The sequence below is a fragment of the Megalobrama amblycephala genome, linkage group LG21 (genome assembly GCF_018812025.1).
Source record: "Megalobrama amblycephala isolate DHTTF-2021 linkage group LG21, ASM1881202v1, whole genome shotgun sequence".
Classification (NCBI taxonomy): domain Eukaryota; kingdom Metazoa; phylum Chordata; class Actinopteri; order Cypriniformes; family Xenocyprididae; genus Megalobrama; species Megalobrama amblycephala.
Genome location: NC_063064.1, coordinates 29,519,360 through 29,539,567, shown reverse-complemented (window position 1 = coordinate 29,539,567; position 20,208 = coordinate 29,519,360). Strand labels below are relative to the sequence as shown.

At 38.0% G+C, this 20,208-nt stretch overlaps 1 protein-coding gene across 3 annotated transcripts in view; it reads left to right on the top strand.

Annotated features, from left to right (window-relative positions):
- LOC125256255 (E3 ubiquitin-protein ligase TRIM62-like) overlaps window positions 1-20,208 on the top strand; it is a 54,485-nt gene that overhangs the window by 18,944 nt on the left and 15,333 nt on the right. For all 3 annotated transcript variants that reach the window (XR_007182082.1, XM_048172083.1, XM_048172084.1), the window contains exon 3: window positions 17,982-18,077. Coding sequence is in view for 2 of the 3 variants with exons in the window: in XM_048172083.1 (XP_048028040.1) it covers window positions 17,982-18,077 (96 nt within the window). In the remaining variant the exon portion in view is untranslated. The remainder of the gene's footprint in view (window positions 1-17,981; window positions 18,078-20,208) is intronic.

The window sequence follows — 20,208 nt, the reverse complement described above, 5'->3', positions numbered from 1 at the left end:
AGTGGTCCGCTAAACCTTTAAACCTTTTGAAGTCTTTAAACACGTTCTTATGCTGATCCTCAGATATGGGATTGGTTCATGAGGGCAGGTGCTTACGATTCAACCTGCCACTCATTCAGCTGAGATAAGACCTGTACATTGTTACACTTTTCACATATTAATCTTTTTGTAGGTTTGTCAGAATTAATGTTATCTCTTAATGAAGAGATTTTCCATGGCACGTTAACAGCACATGGTCTGCTAACATAAGAAATATTTTTTTGCACAATAGTGAATAAGCTTTTTAGCTGCACATTGAACAAGTGCCCTTTAACTAGAATACAGCCTGATGCTTGTGCAGTTTGACCTTTCCAATTTATTTATTTTTTATTTTTATTTTTTAAATGGCCCAGTAGTTCAAGCTTTTACTTGCCTTGTAAACATTTTTTTTTTTCCTTTTAGAAACACATTTTAAAAGGGACCTACAATGCCTCTTTTCACAAGATGTAATATAAGTCTCTGGTGTCCCCAGAATGTGTCTCTGAAGTTTCAGCTCAAAATCCCCCACAGATCATTTATTATAGCTTGTCCAATTTGCCCCTATTTGAGTGTGAGCAAAAACACTCTGTTTTTGTGTGTGTCCCTTTAAATGCAAATGAGCTGATGCTCCCCGCCCCCTTTCCAGAAGAGGGCGGAGCTTTTACAGCTCACGCTTCAGTTGCTCAACAACAACAAAGCTGGAGAATCTCACGCAGTCAAAATGAGGATTGTCAGTAACGGTGTTCAGCCTTACATTGTTCAAACCGGAGTCGACACTGATGGAGAGAATCAGGAAGAAGTTACAACTTTTAGACGTTTCTGAATGGTTAGTGGATAAATGTATGTAGTTGCTGTGGAGTTGATTCAACTCATCCACTAGCATGTGCCGTCATCTTCATCTTTTGTTCAAAACGCGTATGGACGCCCACTATTCATAGCGTACCTGTTTGCCAAACGGAGCCGGACACACCAGGCTAACGTTTATGATTGCTGTCAAATACTGTGAATGGTCTAATATTTTTTTCTAAAATATTGCTCGGACAGAAACACTCCATTTTTTTAGCAATCGAGCTCGCCAGGGTCAACTCTCAGGCTATCCAACCTAAACGAGACTCTAAATAGTGTTCTGTGCTCGTCTGTGCAGCCAACGACAGAACAGTTAGCATGCTTTACTCAAACTTTTGCCATGGCTTTAGAACTGGTACACAGTTTTCACTTGCGAAAATGAAATGGCGGCGCTGTGGGTGGAAACTTGCAGATTAAGGGTTGGTAATATTATAATAAGATCCCTTCCTACGTCACAAGGGAAGCGAAATTTGAGCAACTCATTTTTTCATATGCTTGCAAAGAAAGGCTTACCAAAACAAAGTTACCGGGTTGTCCTTTGTTGGTAGATGCAACTGGGACCCGATTATAGTGCTTAAACATGGAAAAAGTCAGATTTTAACATTAAAAAATATTTATTCTCTTCATTTTTATTTGCATTTAAATTTTTAGGTGTTTCATTTACTATGATAACTGTAAATTATATACTTTTAATTGTGAATGGTTATGTTTTAACCTTTCTTGTCATTATATCAGTCCTTTTTTAAGCCCTGTCATTACTGTCTATACCCAGTTTTCTTTGTATGTTTTTCCTGCACATCGAGCTCTTGCTGTTGTTTATGACATACGCAGGCCCCCTCCTAAACCCGGATCTGTAGAGCTCCTCACCCCTGATTGGGTTTGGGAATTAGCAGAGATTACTGACCATTGTTCTGAGGCCAGCGCTAGACTAGGATGTAATCTCCTCTAATTCCTGCCCATGATTAGCTCCAAATGACTCAATTAGATGGCCTGGTGATGGACGTTCATTAGCACTGTACATCAGAGCATCTCCGTGCAGCCATATGTTTGCTATATATCTTTACCAGGACTCTGCCATGCAGATGGGTACTGGAATGAAGTGATGTCTGTTGCCTCTTTGGGTTCGGTGAAGTGTTCCGGCCACGGGAAATCATGCCAGACCGCCTGCGGCGAGCTACAGGCTCTGGCTCATGTCTGTGTGTTTCATCTGTGCCCCAGCTGCCCCCTTCATCGTTCCGCACTGTGCTTTGGCATCCATTTGGTCCATGAGGAGCCTGAGCCTGTTTTCAACATCAGATTGAGGTGATCTGTTCAATAGCTCAAAGCCCACCGCCGAGACTCTAGGGAAATATGTCCCACCATTCAATAAGCATGACCCTAGTAGGAAGAAAAGAGTTGAATCGCACCTTACGCTTTTTGCAAATGTTTACAGCATTTGAAAACCTTTTCTTATTTAACAAGCTGGTACTGTTGAATGCTAATCTGAGATAGCTAAAGTTTTTCATGCTCATGTTTAGAGGTCGGATTCATGAAAGAAGGTTAGTAGAAATCAATTCTTGAGAAATTCTCTTAAGATCTTATATTAAAAACTGACTGGTTATCTGATCTGGCGGTTCTTGCCGAAGACTTGCTAAATAACTCAACGAAAAATGCCTCAAAGGCTGTCTTATTGTGCTCTCTACAGATTTCCGTAATAGTCATTACACACTGTTTTCGTTGTAAATACAGCACTTGCAGTTGAATTTTTTTTAATGTGATGTGTATATTAAGTTGTTAGTTTAAGAGTTATTTTAAAAAGTTATCCTAAAGTAATCCTAAGAGGTTATTTACTATGATGTTAAGAACTATGATGTTAAAAGTTTTTGGGAATACAAATTTTTTTACATTTTTATTCTTAAGGTAAAAAATAAGAAAATGGCATTTAAGAAATATTTTATTCTTAAGTGTGTTTTGTGAATCTGGCCCCAGAGCCTGAATTCTGAGTTGATCACAGCAGATAAAGATATTTCTTGATATATACTTGGTTTGCCAAGTATGAATAGCTTCTGTTTTAGATCAAATGACCCATCTACCTCTTTATTCCCTAATAAATTTAAATCTATTAGGGCTGGGACAATAAATCATTGAATCGCGAATCAAGAAATGATTCTGGATCAATTCTGAGATTTTCCGAATGCATCGCGATTCTCTCTTAAATCAATTCTGAGCCTAGTTTTTAACAGCAGATGGCACTGCGTGCTTTAGAAACACCCGTACTCTGCTTGCTTCCAATTCCTTACACACACCACTTGAACTTTCTATAAAATAATTCTTCATAAAGTTCGAAAATGTTGAAGCGAATTAAAAGGGTGTTTGCTGTGGGCTGTTTACATTATTCTCACATCATAAAAGCATTCTGAGGTGCGGAACGTACGAGCACTCTTCTTTGTGAGCATTTGAGCGTAGTGTTGCACGATATACCGGTACTAGAAAGGTATTGCGATACCCTGCTTTTAAAAATGGTCCGGTTCTTCATTTTATTAGTACCAGTACTTTGAGTGCCAGCTGTATTTCCTAATGTGCAACAGCAGGGGGCAGTGTGCGTGCAGCGCGCTGCTTCTAAGGCAAATTGAGTGCGTTTATTCCTCTCATCTGCGCAACGGCTTTTATGGTGACGGAACGAGAGGTATGGTTGCAAATACAGGTGCTCTTGCAGACCGTCCACAAATTGTTGAGAAAGCAGATGCACGAAGCGAAATATGGCATTATTTTACTTACATTGCCGACAGCCAGGGCAAGCCCACGGACACCACAAAGCCCGTCTGCAAAAGATGTTACAAAATAGCGCAAGCGAAGGGAGTCAAAAGCATCTTGCCGACAAACATCCCAATTTGTACAAAGAATTTAAAGAGCGACAGGTTAGTGAATGTGATACCAACATTATGTTTATGCTCTCAAACATTAAATGAGTGTTTTTTATTTATTTTACTCGTGCAAGCAGACCTCCGCAAAGAGGTGTATTATTGAGTCTAAGTTTAATAAGTGATATCTGGTTGCAAAAATAAAATTAATTTAAAAATACATAAATATGTGAAGGGTATATACAGTTATTTTAAACCAATTTATGCTTTAATAACATTGCTCTAATTATTTAAAGTAATATAATTTCAAAAACACCTAAATGTATAAAAAAAAGCATAACAGCAAATAATTTACAATTTTATTGAGCATGAAAATAATAAACATTAAAAATTATATTAAGTCTAACTCTAACTTCATGGCATCCAGAATTATCAGCCTGCACACTGGTGAAGAAAGAAGTTCTGTCATATGTTATTTATTTACTTTTCCTGCTGTTTTAGGTTTTTACCATAATATCGTTTAAGTATCGGTATCGTGATATTTAAGTTGGGTATCGTATCGAAGTCAAAATTTTGGTATCCTGACAACAATATTTGAGCGTGCAGTTAAAAACTAGCCTAGAACGCCATCTACTGTTAAAAACTAACCTCAGAATCGATTCAAGAGAGAATCATGATGCATTTGGAAAATCTCAAAATCGATCCACGAATCGTGATGAATCGATTTATTGTCCCAGCCCTAATTTCTAAACTGAAGTATGTTTAATGTGGTGTATTGATACAAGGAAAACATTTTCGTGCTGAGTGCGAATTCTACAAGACATTTATCAGTCGCTTAAGCTCTGTTGTGCAACGAATCCTCCGCTATGGTCTTGTCAGTCACCTCTCGTCACGAAAATAAAACAGGAAAAAAAATGGAATCCAGGAAACTTAAAAGGGAAGAAAAGGATTTGGATGGATTTCATAGGGCCCTACAGAGAAAAGAAAAAGCAAGGGTGCATTCAAAAGCGATTTCAATACCTCACATACTGGTAGCAGCTCCCTGAAATTATATACAATATCTCCCCCCCACCCCTGGTGTTATCGTAATACCGGTGTTGACGCAAGTTTATTTCCTCACCGTCACATCCCTACTGGGAAATGGAATCACAGCTTAAACGCTAAAAGACTGTTTTGATTTCAACACAGCGTGATATTAATCTATGATGCATGATGTTAATTACTGTCCTTAAGGGTGAAGGATGTCATTTTGTTTCGTTCCGCTACTTGAGAAATTACATGGTTCACCTTGAAGAACCAATTTAGGGTTTTTCTTCATTCTGCAACCAGCCTTTGATGGAGCTGTTAGTGACCGTTGCAAGGCTCATTGGACACATTAGACTCTTTCAGCAGCTCAGTAAATGGAAGCTGCTCGTCCATTTTGATGTGTGTTTGAGTGCTGTGTTCAGCTCTGTTCAACCACTTTTGACATCCGCTGCCCAAAGCTATTTATTGTCAAACAGTTGTCGCTTTGTCTGCTGTAGGACCAGAATGAGATGACTCTGCTGGGAGCTAAAAGAGGACACTTGGAAACAGAGGCTGTTTAAGATTGTTGAATCAAGATTGGGTTTATATGTTAATGGGTCTGGTTCTACTTATGGCCATGTGTTAATGCTTTCTGAATGCAAAAAGTTATATTTAGATGGTCAAAGTGTTTGTCGATTGCAATAGTAAGGTTCTTGAAGTAAAAATCCCACTCACATTCTCCATAGCTGAATTTTTTTCTCTTATTTTTCACAATCAACTGTTGACAACAATGGGCAAAATGCTTTCTTATTGCATGTTTCACAAATGAGTCACCAATCCACTGTCATTTAAAGGGTTAGTTCACCCAAAAATGAAAAATGTCATTTATTACTCACCCTCATGTTGTTCCACACCCGTAAGACCTTCGTTCATCTTCGGAACACAAATTTTAAGATTTTTGATAAAATCAGATGGCTCAGTGAGGCCTGCATTGCCAGAAATAACACTCCCTTTTTCAATGCACAGAAAGCTACTAAAAACATATTTAAATCAGTTCATGTGACTACAGTGGTTTAACCTTAATATTATAAAGCAACGAGAATATTTTTTTGTGCGCCATAAATAAGAAAATAGCGACTTTATTCCACAATATGTGTGATAAGCGCACTAGTGATGGGCGATTTCAAAACGATGCTTCATGAAGCTTTACAAATCATTTGTTTTGAGTCAGTGCAGGCCTTACTGAGCCATCAGATTTTATCAAAAATATCTTAATTTGTGTCTTACGGGTGTGGAACAACATGAGGGTGAGTAATAAGTTACATAATGTTCATTTTTGGGTGAACTAACCCTTTAAGAATAGTACTAAATTCATACATGCCATAAAGTTAAAGTCAGCGTGTATTCAAATTTATTTACAAATAAAAAATTGCTAGCATAATTCCTGGAACTACACTAGCCAATCCTTAAGAGAAATTCTCCAATCAGAAAAGCTGCTGTTACAATAGAAAAGAACTCAGCAGTGACTGCCCATAAAGCATTGCAAATTGCGAAATAGCTATATATATATATATATATATATATATATATATATATATATATATATATATATATATATATATATATATATATATATATATATATATATATATATATATATATATATATATATAATATATTATACACACAAATGTGTGTGCATTGCAACTTTATAAATAAGCAACAAGCTGAGTATCAGAGGTTTTATTTAATCCTAAGAAGCTTTTTTTAAGATGACATGATTATATATTGGGCTTTGCTATAATCTCCCCAGTAAAGGATATTTTTAGTTTCAGTTTCATGCCGGCTTGTGTTGCATTAAAATAAATGGTCTTTTCACAGTTACTGGAGAGACAATTGGGGTGAAAAAAACAAACATGTATTTTGGCTAAAGTGCCATCAATCTGAGCCAAAATGAATAAACCAGAGGTGTCTTCTTTATCTAAGTTAATGCTATTAAACAGTCTTGTGGACAGTCAGTGTTTTCCAATCCACAGCCTCACTGGAGGTGACCTCCCCCCTCTATCCTTGCACTTCCTGCCAACAGGATTGTAAAGGAAGCCTCTCCCTGTCTCTGTGGAGTGCTAGGATGCATCTGTTGAAGAGGGGGCATGTTTGAGCAAACTACTCTAGATGATCTAATATAGATGGTATCTAATGTAGATGGCTTGATACTCTCAGTGCACCATGCAAGGTTGCTTTAGGATGGTTCAACATGTGTGTTGTTCCAAACCCCTGTTGCTTTTGAATGAACTGTCTAACTGATGTGTCAGTTCTGCCTAATTTTCTGTTTTATTCCTTGTTCCCTGCACAGCAAGTTCAAATCGCTTGGAGCTCTGTCTTTTTCTCGCTCTTAAAGGCCTTTGTGACTTCAACAAGTCCTTTTGGCAGCTTTCAGTAGAAGCAGCAGGCAATACACACAGTGCCTGCCAAAACCCAGGGTTCTGCCTAATGTGGCAAATCGACAAGACTCCCCTCATACCCACCATATTCAGTACTTTTTTAATAATGGATAAATACAGGTGTGGATGGATGGATGGATGGATGGATGGATATATATATATATATATATATATAAAATAGTTTTTGGCAGGAAATTCAACCTCAAAACGTTTTATAAATTACATAGTAATTTAGTGACTTGATAATATTTCTTAAATATTTACATTCTAAATCATTTTTAATTAATGACATAATTTCATTAAAATATTTTATTTATTTCTTAATATTTCTAAATTGTATTTATTTTTTATACATTGGCATCTACACATTTTCAAATACACTAATTACAAGCATAGATAAATACAATATAACAAAGTTACACAAAGTAAAGTGTAGTGTATTCAGGTACACACATGTAATAATTAAATGTATAAATATATCTATTAATCTTTGTTAAAGCTGTGTTTTGTTGTTTAAAGGATTAGTCCACTTTTAAATAAACTTTTCCTGATCATTTACTCACCCCCATGTCATCCAAGATGTCATCTTCAGTCAAAAAGAAATTAAAGTTTTTGATGAAAACATTCCAGGATTATTCTCCTTATAGTAGACTTCAATGGGCACCAAACAGTTGAAGGTCATAATTGAATTCACTGCAGCTTCAAATTGTTCTGCACGATCCCAGATGAGAAATAAGGGTCTTACCTAGTGAAACCATCGCTCATTTTCTGAAAAAAATTGAAAATTATATAAGTTTTAACCTTAAATGCTCATCTTGAACTAGCTCTCTTCTTCTTCTCCTCCATTAGAATTCGGGCAGTGTAGACACTGCTAAGCGTAATACTGCCCTCCACAGGCCAAAGTTTGAACTAATTGTTATATACTATTGAACTAGCATATTGCATATAAAAAATAGTTCAAGCTTTGGCCTGTGGAGGGCAGTAATACATTTAGTGGACTACACTGCTGGAATTCTAATGGAGGAGAAGAAGAGAGCTAGTTCAAGATGAGCATTTAAGGTTAAAACTTATATAATTTTCAATTTTTTTCAGAAAATGAGCGATGGTTTCACTAGGTAAGACCCTTATTTCTCATCTGGGATCGTGCAGAACAATTTGAAGCTGCAGTGAATTCAATTATGACCTTCAACTGTTTGGTGCCCATTGAAGTCTACTATAAGGAGAATAATCCTGGAATGTTTTCATCAAAAACTTTAATTTCTTTTTGACTGAAGAAAGAAAGACATGGAGATCTTGGATGACATGGGGGGTGAGTAAATTATCAGGAAAAGTTTATTTAAAAGTGGACTAATCCTTTAACATTAATGACTTTATAGGTATTTATAGGTTACTGTCACTTTAAGACTGAATGCATGGATCCAATATAATGATACACATACGATTTTTTTCTCATCTCTTTATGTTCACCAACTGTGTTTACGAGAATACTTGCCGAGACTGGTATTTTGACGTCATTTTGTGTGTATGTGTCCGTTCAAGCGCATCAAGATGCAAAAGAAGAATCAATCTGAAACGCACAGCTCAGCTGCACACACAGATAACAGTGTGTGAGTACCGAATTAATGGTGAAATTTAGCAATTAATCCCCGAAACACTGCATGGATCACCTACAATCCGTTTAAACACTAGCATAGAGCTGAATATTGAGCTAAATAGAATTTATATATTATAGTTTTTTTTTTTTTTTTTAAAGAAGTTTATTTATTATTCATTGCTCACAGTTTTGTATCATGCAGTGGTGCAACTTGATGAAAGCAATGAAAACTATCATCTACTCTGCAAGCTACTGAAAGAGTCCATTGGTGAAAGTTTGCTGGGTAGACTATAATGTTCTGCTTATTGGCAATATGATGGTATACCGCAAATCAGTTTAAAAAAAAATTGCCAAGTCTTAAATCCAGGTCTCAGTCCTGCAGAGGAAAATCTCTGAAGAGCCACCTTTATTGATACTGGAATGCTATTGCAAATCCATTTTGTCATGGTCCAGATGGAGGGATGGGGAGAGTTTGCATGCACTATGTTTAAACTCTGTCCTGAGAAAAGAGGGGGTCGCTGCATTCATCATTTACACGACTTGTCCTACATTCTAACCTCTAGAGGAAACTCTCCACAACCCACTTCCCTCATTTCCATTTACCTTGCATCGTATTTTGCTGAAGATTTTGAGCCGGTTACCTCAGCGCAGTTCATTCTCAGCTGTCATGACAGGATTTTTTTTTTTTAAATTCCACGGTTTACTCAACTCAGAGTCACTCGTTTACCCACAAAGGAAATTTATGAGGTAGATCTAAAACAGCTTTCCGTGAGGCAGCCTCCATCGAGGTGACAGTGACAGCATGCTGATTGCTTCTGCACTGCCTGACTTCCTTTATGATTAGGTTTTAGTCCCAATTCAGCTGATTTATTCAAATTATTGTGTATTGCAAGCGATTTCTGCACCGTTTATGAGAGTCAAAGCAATGATCCAAACCACTTTGTGCTGGCAACTTTTCCTGCTGGCCACATCTTTGATCCACAGAGCTGACATCCATCAAACCTGCCGGCATTCATTTTCCTCAATGCACTGGACTGAATGGGAGGGCTGGATCAGCAGGAAAAAGGTTAGATTTGTCAGTTGTAAGCTGTATCTTTGTTTGTTATCGGCATCTAGCGTGTTGCACAAACCTTCTCAGGCTGGAAGTCGTGACAGTGATAGACACCAACCGCACTGTCAACGGTTTGTGCAATTGCTGCTTGGTTGTAAACAAAGTCGGCCTTTGTGCTTCACTGTATTTATTGACGTTATAACACAAAAGCATTTGGGGCTTTCATGGTAGCATTTCAGTCTTTTCATGGTAGCACCAGGTGCAACCACACAACCTGTACGTGCAATTGGTGGATTCAACACTGTTTTGAGAAACCAGTTGAATGTATGCAAATCACGCAGGAGCATTTATTTTTGTCCAGATCCGAATTTGCTGTATGAAAGCTATGATGCATCCACTATACATTTTCTGCATTTCAGCTGCATTGTCATGCTGCTGCAAGCTGTGTCAGTGTGCTGTGGCAAAGATGACGTGCTTAGACTGCAGGGTGCAGGCCCTCCCTCCCCTCACACAGGCTGTAGTCTCTGCTGATACCGGGAGAAAAGCAGCCATAAGCATTTGTGGCACAGTTTGAGCACATTTTCATATGTAGAAAAGAGGACGAGAAGCTGTGAGGTCTCTTTGGCTTGACTCAGCAGCCCGATTTGTGCACAGGCATATTGCTTTTTTCTTCATATTTCCTTTTTTTATATTCAGGTTGTGTTTAATGAATAATATACAAGGGTACTCATATCCTCTGAACCGTTTTTTTCCCCAGGTGAGCACAGCAGGGATGATCTTCCCTGAGATCTCACCATTACCGCAGTAATGGACAGCATAGAGGGCAAGTGCAGCTGAATCACCCGCTAGGTGCATAATAAACTCAAACTAAGTTTGCAAAATTATACTGTATGATGCAGCAGTTTTACAAATAACAGAATAATTTAATGAAGGGCCTCCTCAAATATCTCAGATGTGAGTCAGTAAGAAGAATTATGGATAATGAATCCTTTTCTCAGGATGACGCATTTCCACATTTATTAACATACATACATACATACACACATGTATATATATATATATATATATATATATATATAATATTTTAATTTTTAAAAAAATGAACGTGCATTTATAAGACTATACTTTGTGTTATATGACCTTGGCTTTACATTTAAAGAGTTAGTTCACCCAAAAATGAAATTTCTGTCATTAATTAGGGTGCGTTCACACTTGTAGTTTGGTTCGTTTGGTCTGGACCCAAAAAAAACAACAAACATTTAGTCCTGGTCCGATTAAGCATTCAGATTGGCAATTTTATCACCGAACCTAAAGGCATGGGGATACGTTCACAATTTAATTGGTCGGATTTTATGACGCATTGCCTATTTTGAGACGGAACTTACGGAACATCCAAAACAATGCTGTGTGCTGAGATACATGCGCTTGTTGTGTGTGCATAGTCTGCATATGATGGTATTTTGGCCAGCTGGGAACTTGTGAAGAGCTTATAAAATGTGTCACACACACAAACGATCTGCTGCGTGGAGACACGTGTCTGATGCCTGTGATGGGCAAACTCACGACTATGACGAGAAAAACCGATATGCGTGAAGATTCTGTCCTTTTTAAGGTCTCATCTTCCTGTTTTTGGTTTGTTTACATGTCTTTGGTTCGTGTTGCGTTCATATAATTCGAACCGCATCAGAGTTCGTTTGGAAGAGGACCACGACCCATCTTTTCTTTTCTCGGCCCGCTTTTTTGGTGCGCACCAGGGTTCGGATGGCAGCGTTCACACATGTTCAAATGAACCGCACTAACAGAGCAATCACACCAGGGTTCGTTTTAATCGAACCAAACATGACAAGTGTGAACACATCCTCATGTCATTCCCAACACGTAAGACCTTCGTTCATTTTCGGAACACAAATATTAAGATATTTTTGATGAAATCCGAGAGGTTTCTGATCTCCCTATACACAGCAATGTCATAACAAATTTCAAGGTACATCCATGGTTAAAATAGTCCATGTGACTACAGTGGTTCAACCTTAATGTTATGAAGGGACGACAAAAACAAAGACTTTATTCAACAATATTTTCTCTCCCCTGTCATTCTTCTACGCATTCTCTGACTCATTATTGGCCAGCTCCTGCGTCAGCATCACACGCATGCATCGTGCTGCTCACGTGAATGGCATCGGCCAATACTGAGCCGGCATTCTGACATAGAACCCGGAAGCGCTACACTGTGTTTACTACGTCAACTGCATAGGAGACTGACAGGGATGAGAAGAAATTGTTGAATTTTTATTATTTCTTTATTTTTTTTTAATTTTTTATATTGACTTTGTGCACAAAGTATTCTTGTTGCTTCATAACATTGAGGTTGAACTACTGTAGTCACGTTGACTATTTTAACGATGTATTTACTACCTTTCTGGGCCTTGAAAGGTGCAATGACGTGTGTGGTTCAGAAACCTTGGATTTCATCAAGAATATCTTAATTTGTGTTTCAAAGATGAAGAAAGGTCTTACGGGTTTGGGATGACATAAGGGTGAGTAATTAATGACAGAAAATTCATTTTTGGGTGAACTAACCCTTTAGGATAACTAGTTAATGAGCGTTTCTAACACAATTATGAGGGAGCAACGGTAAATGGAAATTAATAAACAAGTGAATGAAATTGGATTATTTTTTAATAAACAAGACAAGAGTATGTCTGTGACTGTTTTGTGTGACAAAGACACTCATGCTGCTGAAACTTGCAGAAATCACACTGCATGTATTATGTTTGGTTGTTTACATTACAATGCAATCCAAGGATTCTCTAGCACCCACATCTGTTGTGTAAAGAACAACCTTTTTAGTAGTATAAGATTTCGTGTTGTTTTTTTAAATTCAGATATCTTCTGTTGACATCAGAAACAACTTGTAGTGATGTCTTGCAAACAGACATGTTGTGTCCTTGCAAGTGATTCACTGAGATGGCCAAATGACTCACATGTGTCCACTACCCTTATGATTCATGTTTGTTATATGTGGTTGAGTTGGTTTGATTGGACCCTGTTAAAGAAGGAGTGCAGATGACACATTTGCTGTCATCTTCAGATGTGATTTACACACGAGTCATAAAGAGGGCCGGCAGGACCGGCCTTGTGCACCCAGGCTGTTTATTACTTCGCATCCTGCTGCCTTGCAGAATTATGACACTGGCACATACAAGGTTATGCCAAAGTGTCCTTGATTGTGACCCTTCGGGCTGATGAGTACTGTGGAGTTGGATTATTTGGCAAACTATTTCCTCATGACAACAAATTGCTATGTGTGAGTGAGTGGTTCTGCATTTTGTGTCATCTGAGTGTTTTTCAGGAATGAAAAGATGTTCACCATCTGATGATTCTGTGCAAGTTTCCTGGTCTTTCACTCGAGGTTCATCAATAATGACGTCAAACTGCTCCACTTAGAATGCATTTGTTCTCAGGGTTTGAAGGGATGCGTGAAGTATTTTGAGCACGCCTGGTGCATTTCATTATTTATGCACCCTTGATTATCTCCTTCACTCTCATCAGTGCCAGCAGTTCGAATGTATCTTTAGCTTCTAAGCAGGTGGTGGTTTAATGAACCTTTGAGGAAGTTTATGGAATGAACAATATAGCTGAATCGAGCTCAATACTAGGGTTCCTGAAGCAAAAACGCAATTCAAAATCTCCATTGCGAAAGTTTATTAGTATTAACAGCCGAACTTTAGAAGATGGATGTTATATACTTTCACAAAAGTCTGTGGATTTGTTTGTTTGCCTAATTTCCAGTGCAGAACTACACAATAGTGATAAAAAGAACCACCAGTCAGAGAGGTTGCTGTTGCGGTTACAGTGGAAAATCAAAAGCTTTGCAATTAGGTTTGTGGTGAGTTTTTGCAGGGTATCGTAGACTGGCTAGATAACATTATCTGATTTAGGGGAAGAGTAGTTCATCTTTCTTTCTTAAGGGGACCATTCATGCCCTTTTTCACAAGATGTAGCCTACTATAAATCTCTGGTGTCCCCAGAATGTGTCTGTGAAGTTTCAGCTCAAAATCCCCCACAGATCATTTATTATAGCTTGTCAAATTTGCCCCTATTTGGGTGTGAGCAAAAACACAAAATTTTTGTGTGTGTCCCTTTAAATGCAAATGAGCTGCTGCTCCCGGCCCCCTTTCCAGAAGAGGGCGGAGCTTTAACAGCTCAACAACAACAAAGCTGGAGAATCTCACGCAGCCAAAATGAGGATTGTCAGTAACGGTGTTCAGCCTTACATTGTTCAAACCGGAGTCGACACTGATGGAGAGACTCAGGAAGAAGTTACAACTTTTAGACGTTTCTGAATGGTTAGTGGATAAATTTATGTAGTTTCTGTGGAGTTGATTCAACTCATCGACTAGCATGTGCCGTCACATCAATCTTTTGTGTAAATCCAGTGTTGAATTGACCCTCGTTTGTGAAGCAGTCCGGCGTAAAATGATGCAACACTCTACTACATCAACTCTTCCTCTTCTCTAAAGCAGCCCAACATGGCCTCACCCCCTTTGTTGCGTGTTCCTGCGGGCAGTGTTTATGTAAATTTTAGGGTTTGTGATGTCCCTAACCAGGGAAGACCCTCATTGTATTCCTCTTCCAGCCGTTTGTTTGTTTCCCTTTGCATTGAACTTTTGAGTGTCGTAACTTTGCAGATGTTGTTTATGCTCAAGCAGCAACATTACACACTAAAGTGAAAAAAGTTAAATCATAATCAAGGACCCTTTTAAGGGACAACATGTCAGAAAATCATACAATGTAAGTGGATATGGACCCACAGCAGCCATGGTTAGTGGTCACGTTCACTTCCATTACAAGAGCAAGCATGAACATATCCTTTTCTGTTGCATAATTATTAGCCATAAGGGTCTGGAACGACATGAGGGCAAGTAAATAATTTGGGGGTTTGCATAGCTTATACAGTATTTGGCTTTAAATCGTATGTAATTAATTCAGAGTTGTTGGATTGGTGTCTTTCTGAAATGCCTGTGAAGAAAATGAAAAATTGTAATTATATAAATCGCATATAATTACACGCACTTCCGTTTTTATTATGAATATGTTGCTCAAATGCAAACGCAAAGATGAGTCAAGCCAGAGTGAAATAAGTTTTAGTCTTCCAATCAGCCTTCAGTGACCTTCTTCACCCTGCTCTGTGGGATCCTGGGGGAAATGTCATGTCAGACTTCCTCACGCCAGCTCAGATTGATATAAACGTGGGCCGCCTCTGACCTCCAGTGCTCTGTGCTCTCCGCACTCAGCACACTCAGTCCTTTGTTCAGACATTTTGAGCGTGCTAACTTGATTTGCTGCAAAAAATTTGCAGGCTTTGTGCCGCAACATTACAGAGATTTTTTTTGTTTTAAGAAGTTGTTAGTTCTCTGAATACACTTTTGAAAGGTGGAGGTAAATGGCACATAAAAAATGTATGGTCTATAATGATCCAATAACCAGTTGCATTTTACTTCTAAAGTGCACCGGTTGGTTATGTTGCTTTTACTCGACACATCAAAGACTGCTCTCATCTATCAGGCATACATACTGAAACCAGGTGGTTTGGATGCTGGGAAGGGCGTTTAGGTACTTGTAGAGCACAGACAGCATTTCCCTGAAGTAATGAGCTTTATAAAGAAACAAATTATTTCCTCTACTCCTTGTCCTGGATACAATTAATAACTATTTTAATGCTTGCATGTATTTGAGTCTCAAAGCCATCAAATAATACTGCCGGAAATATTGTGGTTCACTTTTTAAGTGTTAGTGAACTGGGTCGTTAAAATATATAGTGAAAAATGGATTCCAACAGCATTTCATAGTCATATCATTCATTTTCAATGAATCACCTCTATCAAAACGACATGATGCTGGAATGTCAGATGAATATGTTTTTCAGGATAATCTTGTTTATAAAATATGTGACCTGGTCTCGTTGGTGTTCATTTCAACCTGAAACAATAAGAGCATGAGTTAGTGATGTTTCCTGAGGCTAGCATCAAGTATTTCTCACACTTGAGCATTAGAGGTTTGTTCAAATCCCTAATCTTAAGTATTAAACTTCATTGAGTAAATCATCTCTCACCATTTGTGTTACGGTCATGAATGAAACCTGACAATGTGCTGCTTGTTCTTGAGATGTTTCACTTGTCTGACAATTTAAACAGAAATCTTGTGAACAACTTGAGTTAATTCATGATGTCTTGTGTATATATAAGTTCTGCACACATTATCTGAATAAAAAAACAAAATCGAGACAACCATAAATATTAGTATTGTAATGCTATTTATTATGATTATTAGGGATGCACCAAAATAAATATTCTGGGACGTCAATCAATCAATCAAATTGATTAATCAGCACTTCAAAGTTGTACATTGAAATTGCACATAAGGCAGTTTTTTTTTATATCAACTTTTTAATAGAATTGTTTTTGTGGGAGTTAGTGAAATATAAACATTTTAACAACAATAAACTGTAATAGCTTATTTTCATGACAGATTTATTTACACATACATAAAATAATGAACACATCACTAACATGTTAAGAAAAAATATATAATGAATATGTAATACAGTGCATATATTTAGCAAAATGCTCTTCTCTAGAGTTATTTTTCTAGCTAATTAATCAGTTTATGGACATTGAATAGCATTCTTGAGGTAAATATAACGTTAAGTGATATTGTATTGCCTACAAGCTGTTTTAATTGACGTCTTTCCCCGGTTGAAACATCGATTGAGCGATTGCTTGAGACAGGATTAATTTCGGTAAGTTGTAATGCATCTTTCAACATACCTTCTGATGTTCACCCATGTTTATTTCATGATGTAACTAGTAGTAAAGAGGAGATGAGATGATTGGTTCACTTGCGCTTGATCGACGTTGCCGCTTGAATTGAGGTGGCTACTGAATTTCATAGTAAAATTGGCAGAATTTTAAAATTGAGACTTTTCTTTCATATTAAAAGTAACAAAGCACAAAGTCTTTTGTGATTTATTGGATGGCAGGCGTGCTACAAATGTTTAGTTTTGTTCCCACATCAACAGAAAACAGCACAGACTAAAAGATTTTAGATATAAGAAACCATATCATTACTGATTAAAATCGAGAAATTAATATTGTCAATCCAAAGCTAGTGTTGACATGTTTAACTGTTGCGTGTTGTGTGCACAAAATATACGCTGAACACAGTCAAATCATGCCAATGGAGACGTGCTAATTAAATGTTTGTTTTGGTCACTGATTTCGCCCCTCCAAAATCAAAAACGGCTGTTTTGGCTGAAAGTTTTTGGTAGCCCAAATTTTGGTGCATCCTAATTATTATTATAGTCATATTGATATATAATCTCACAATTTTGGCCAAATTGTGCATCCCTACAAACAATCACAACAAACTTGCAATACAATATTTTTCCCCCAAAATGTGCAACCCTATGTTATGTATTAATATATGTATTTTATACAGATGAGCTCTGGCTCTGGTGTATTGTAAAGGGGCTGGTGCTTTTTGCCTGTTCATATTCTGCCTCCAGGCGAGCAAACATGGCCCCGTCGTCCCAATTCTGCCACGTCCACTGCAGCAGAGACCCACTTTCTCTGACACAGACCTCTCTGGAGACTCACTGTTTATTTCTGCTTTTCCTTTTTGCCTGTTACTATAAAGCCACCTTACTTTGTACCTTTCTTACAATTTGAAACTTCCAGTCTAGATCAAAGCCATGATAGAATTATAGTGATATAGCCTATTAAAGCTTTTATCAGATATCAGCACTTGGCAAGCTTCATAGAAGCTGAAGACATCAAGTCAAAGTTGAATCAAATTGAAATCCTTCTCATTGTTCAGGTCTTAATGGAGCTCATTTCCATTATGACACCCCAGTTATGTCTTGTATACTGAAGATAAGGACTCCAGTGGTAAAGAAAAGTGCACTTTCAATCTCTGTCTGAGTTGCCCAATGATTTTTATTTTGGGTGATTATGCAGTGAAGGGTTGTGTAAAGTGTCAGTAGTATCACATTTATTGCTGTCAGAGTTGTGGTATCTCTCTTTGAAAGGCTTTGGAAGTGGTTCAGACTAATTACTTTGGGTTAGAGGTTGCCAGATTAATGGGCAATAAATGACGTGACATGTTGCACTGTGGTTTTCTTACAGAGGGAGATGAAGGAGCAGCTGGCGACTCTACAGGACAGTGAGAAGGGTCATACAGAGGCTTTGCAGCTACTGCAGAGGCAACTCACTGAAACCAAGGTAAACTTCTGCATATGCCATTTATCAGTGTATATTATTCTGAATAGGGGTGGGACAAAATATCGATATGGCGATATATCGTCATCCTTCTCTGTGCGATACGAGAATCGTATCGCTGCGCCAAATATCGATATTTTAATTTAAAAAAAATAAAGCGCTATATATAGATTTCTTTGCTCAAAGCGTCCTACTTCAAGGCGGCGCTCAACACATGAATGAGGGAAACGTGAACTTAAGTTAACTAGCCTAAGAAAAAGAGGTTATTAACAGGATGGCGGACAGCAGTGTGAGTAAAATAGATGCCCCAGCCACGTTTAAGTTCAAAGTCTTGACGCACTTTTATACCATTGATGTGACAGTCGTAGACATCTTTGACGTTCTTCACCGAGCGCTTAGATATACACGGGAGCATTTGAAAGCATATATTAGGGATCCTCTGATAGACGCCTGCTTTCGAACGCTCCCGTGTATATCTAAGCGCTTGAAGAACGTCAAAGGGTCTGTTTGCACCTGGTGACTTCATGCATTTTCTATGATCGGATAGCTATCCGATCGTGAAAAGACCAGGTCTAAATGCCTAAATGCCTAAAAACGCATTTGAGACGGATTTAAATCCGATCGCTCAAACCACTTCAGGAGATGGTCTGGGACGCATTCCAGTCAAAACTGTCTATGCTCAGTCTAAATGCATCTGGTTGTTGAAACTACATATGTAAATTTCACTTCTCCCAAAAATACTAAAACTGAAACATGTGAGAGTCAGATATGACAACGTTACTGCATCACACATCGCCGCAGATCTCTTCAGCAAGCTGACGCGCAAACTGCCGCATATGAAAGTGAAAGTAAGTCGCAGACGCATAACAGACAATTATCTTCATTAAAAGTAATGAGACCTTATACCAGTGCTGTTGCCGCTCTCTCCTATTGCAGTCTTTGATTTTGAAATTAACTGATGGTCAATAAAATGCACCTCATATTTCTTGCTTTCGGTGACGTGAACTCTATTAAATGTACATATAAGATTGGATTTATCCGTTAACCTGCACTTAACCTTTTCACGTGCATTTTGTTTTCATATTAAGACCAATATCGCGATGTATCATTATAGGATTGTCTAGCGATATATCGATTATCGCAGAATCGCTGACTCGCGATATTATCGTTATCGTGAGCCATTTATCGTGGTCGTATCGTATCGTGAGGTACCCTCCGATTCCCACCCCTAATTCTGAAGAGAAAAAAGACAGCGATTTAGCCTGGTGTTCCATAGAAATCAGTTTCCCCTTGAACTTTCATTAAAAGGCCAACTCAAGCCATATAACGATTAAAGTGAATGCTGTTTGCTGCTGTCATTTTGAATGCTCCTCCACTCCCTTGTGATCAGATTCACTTTATGAAATGTAATAGGTATAGAAGTGTTTATTGCTAAATGTTTTAAGCCGGAGGATCAGTTCTAGATTGATGGACCAAGAGTGATTTATCAGGCAGGCATCCACACATTTGACAGCTTTATTCAAATCACTGTGGCTTGATATTGAAACCACATCTATGTTTCACCTCTGCTGGGACTCTATTAAACCACATCTAGAATCAGGCCGCATGGAAATAGAAATGTTGCTGTCAAACAGCTCATACTGCCCATCTTGTCCATTACTGATTCATGGCAGGTCTCTCAATCTGTTCATTGCTCATCTCTCTCTCTCTCTTTCTCTCTCCCTCTCTCTATTCTGTTGACATTGAATTCCCAACAAGCAAATTGGTTTATTGAGCAGGTCTTTAATCTCGACACCTTGTTTTAATCAGCGGAGAGAGACTCCACGGTCAATACTGCAACTTTGTCCGTCTTCCTGCTTTCTTCACCCTCTTTTTTTAATTATCCCTTTGTTTGGGATTGGGGTCTATTGCAGAGGAAGAGCTCTGGGCTTATGTTTTCACAGGTTAGTCTTCAGCCTATGTTTTATACAACATTGACCGCAGCCCCACTGGTGTGTGTGTGGGGGGTCACATGTATACTAATGTATACTACAATGTGTTTGAAATACATTTATTTCATGCTAAGTATACTACAAATACATTTACGTATTATGTACGTAATAAAAAATACCCTGCAATTGTACTTTGTATACTA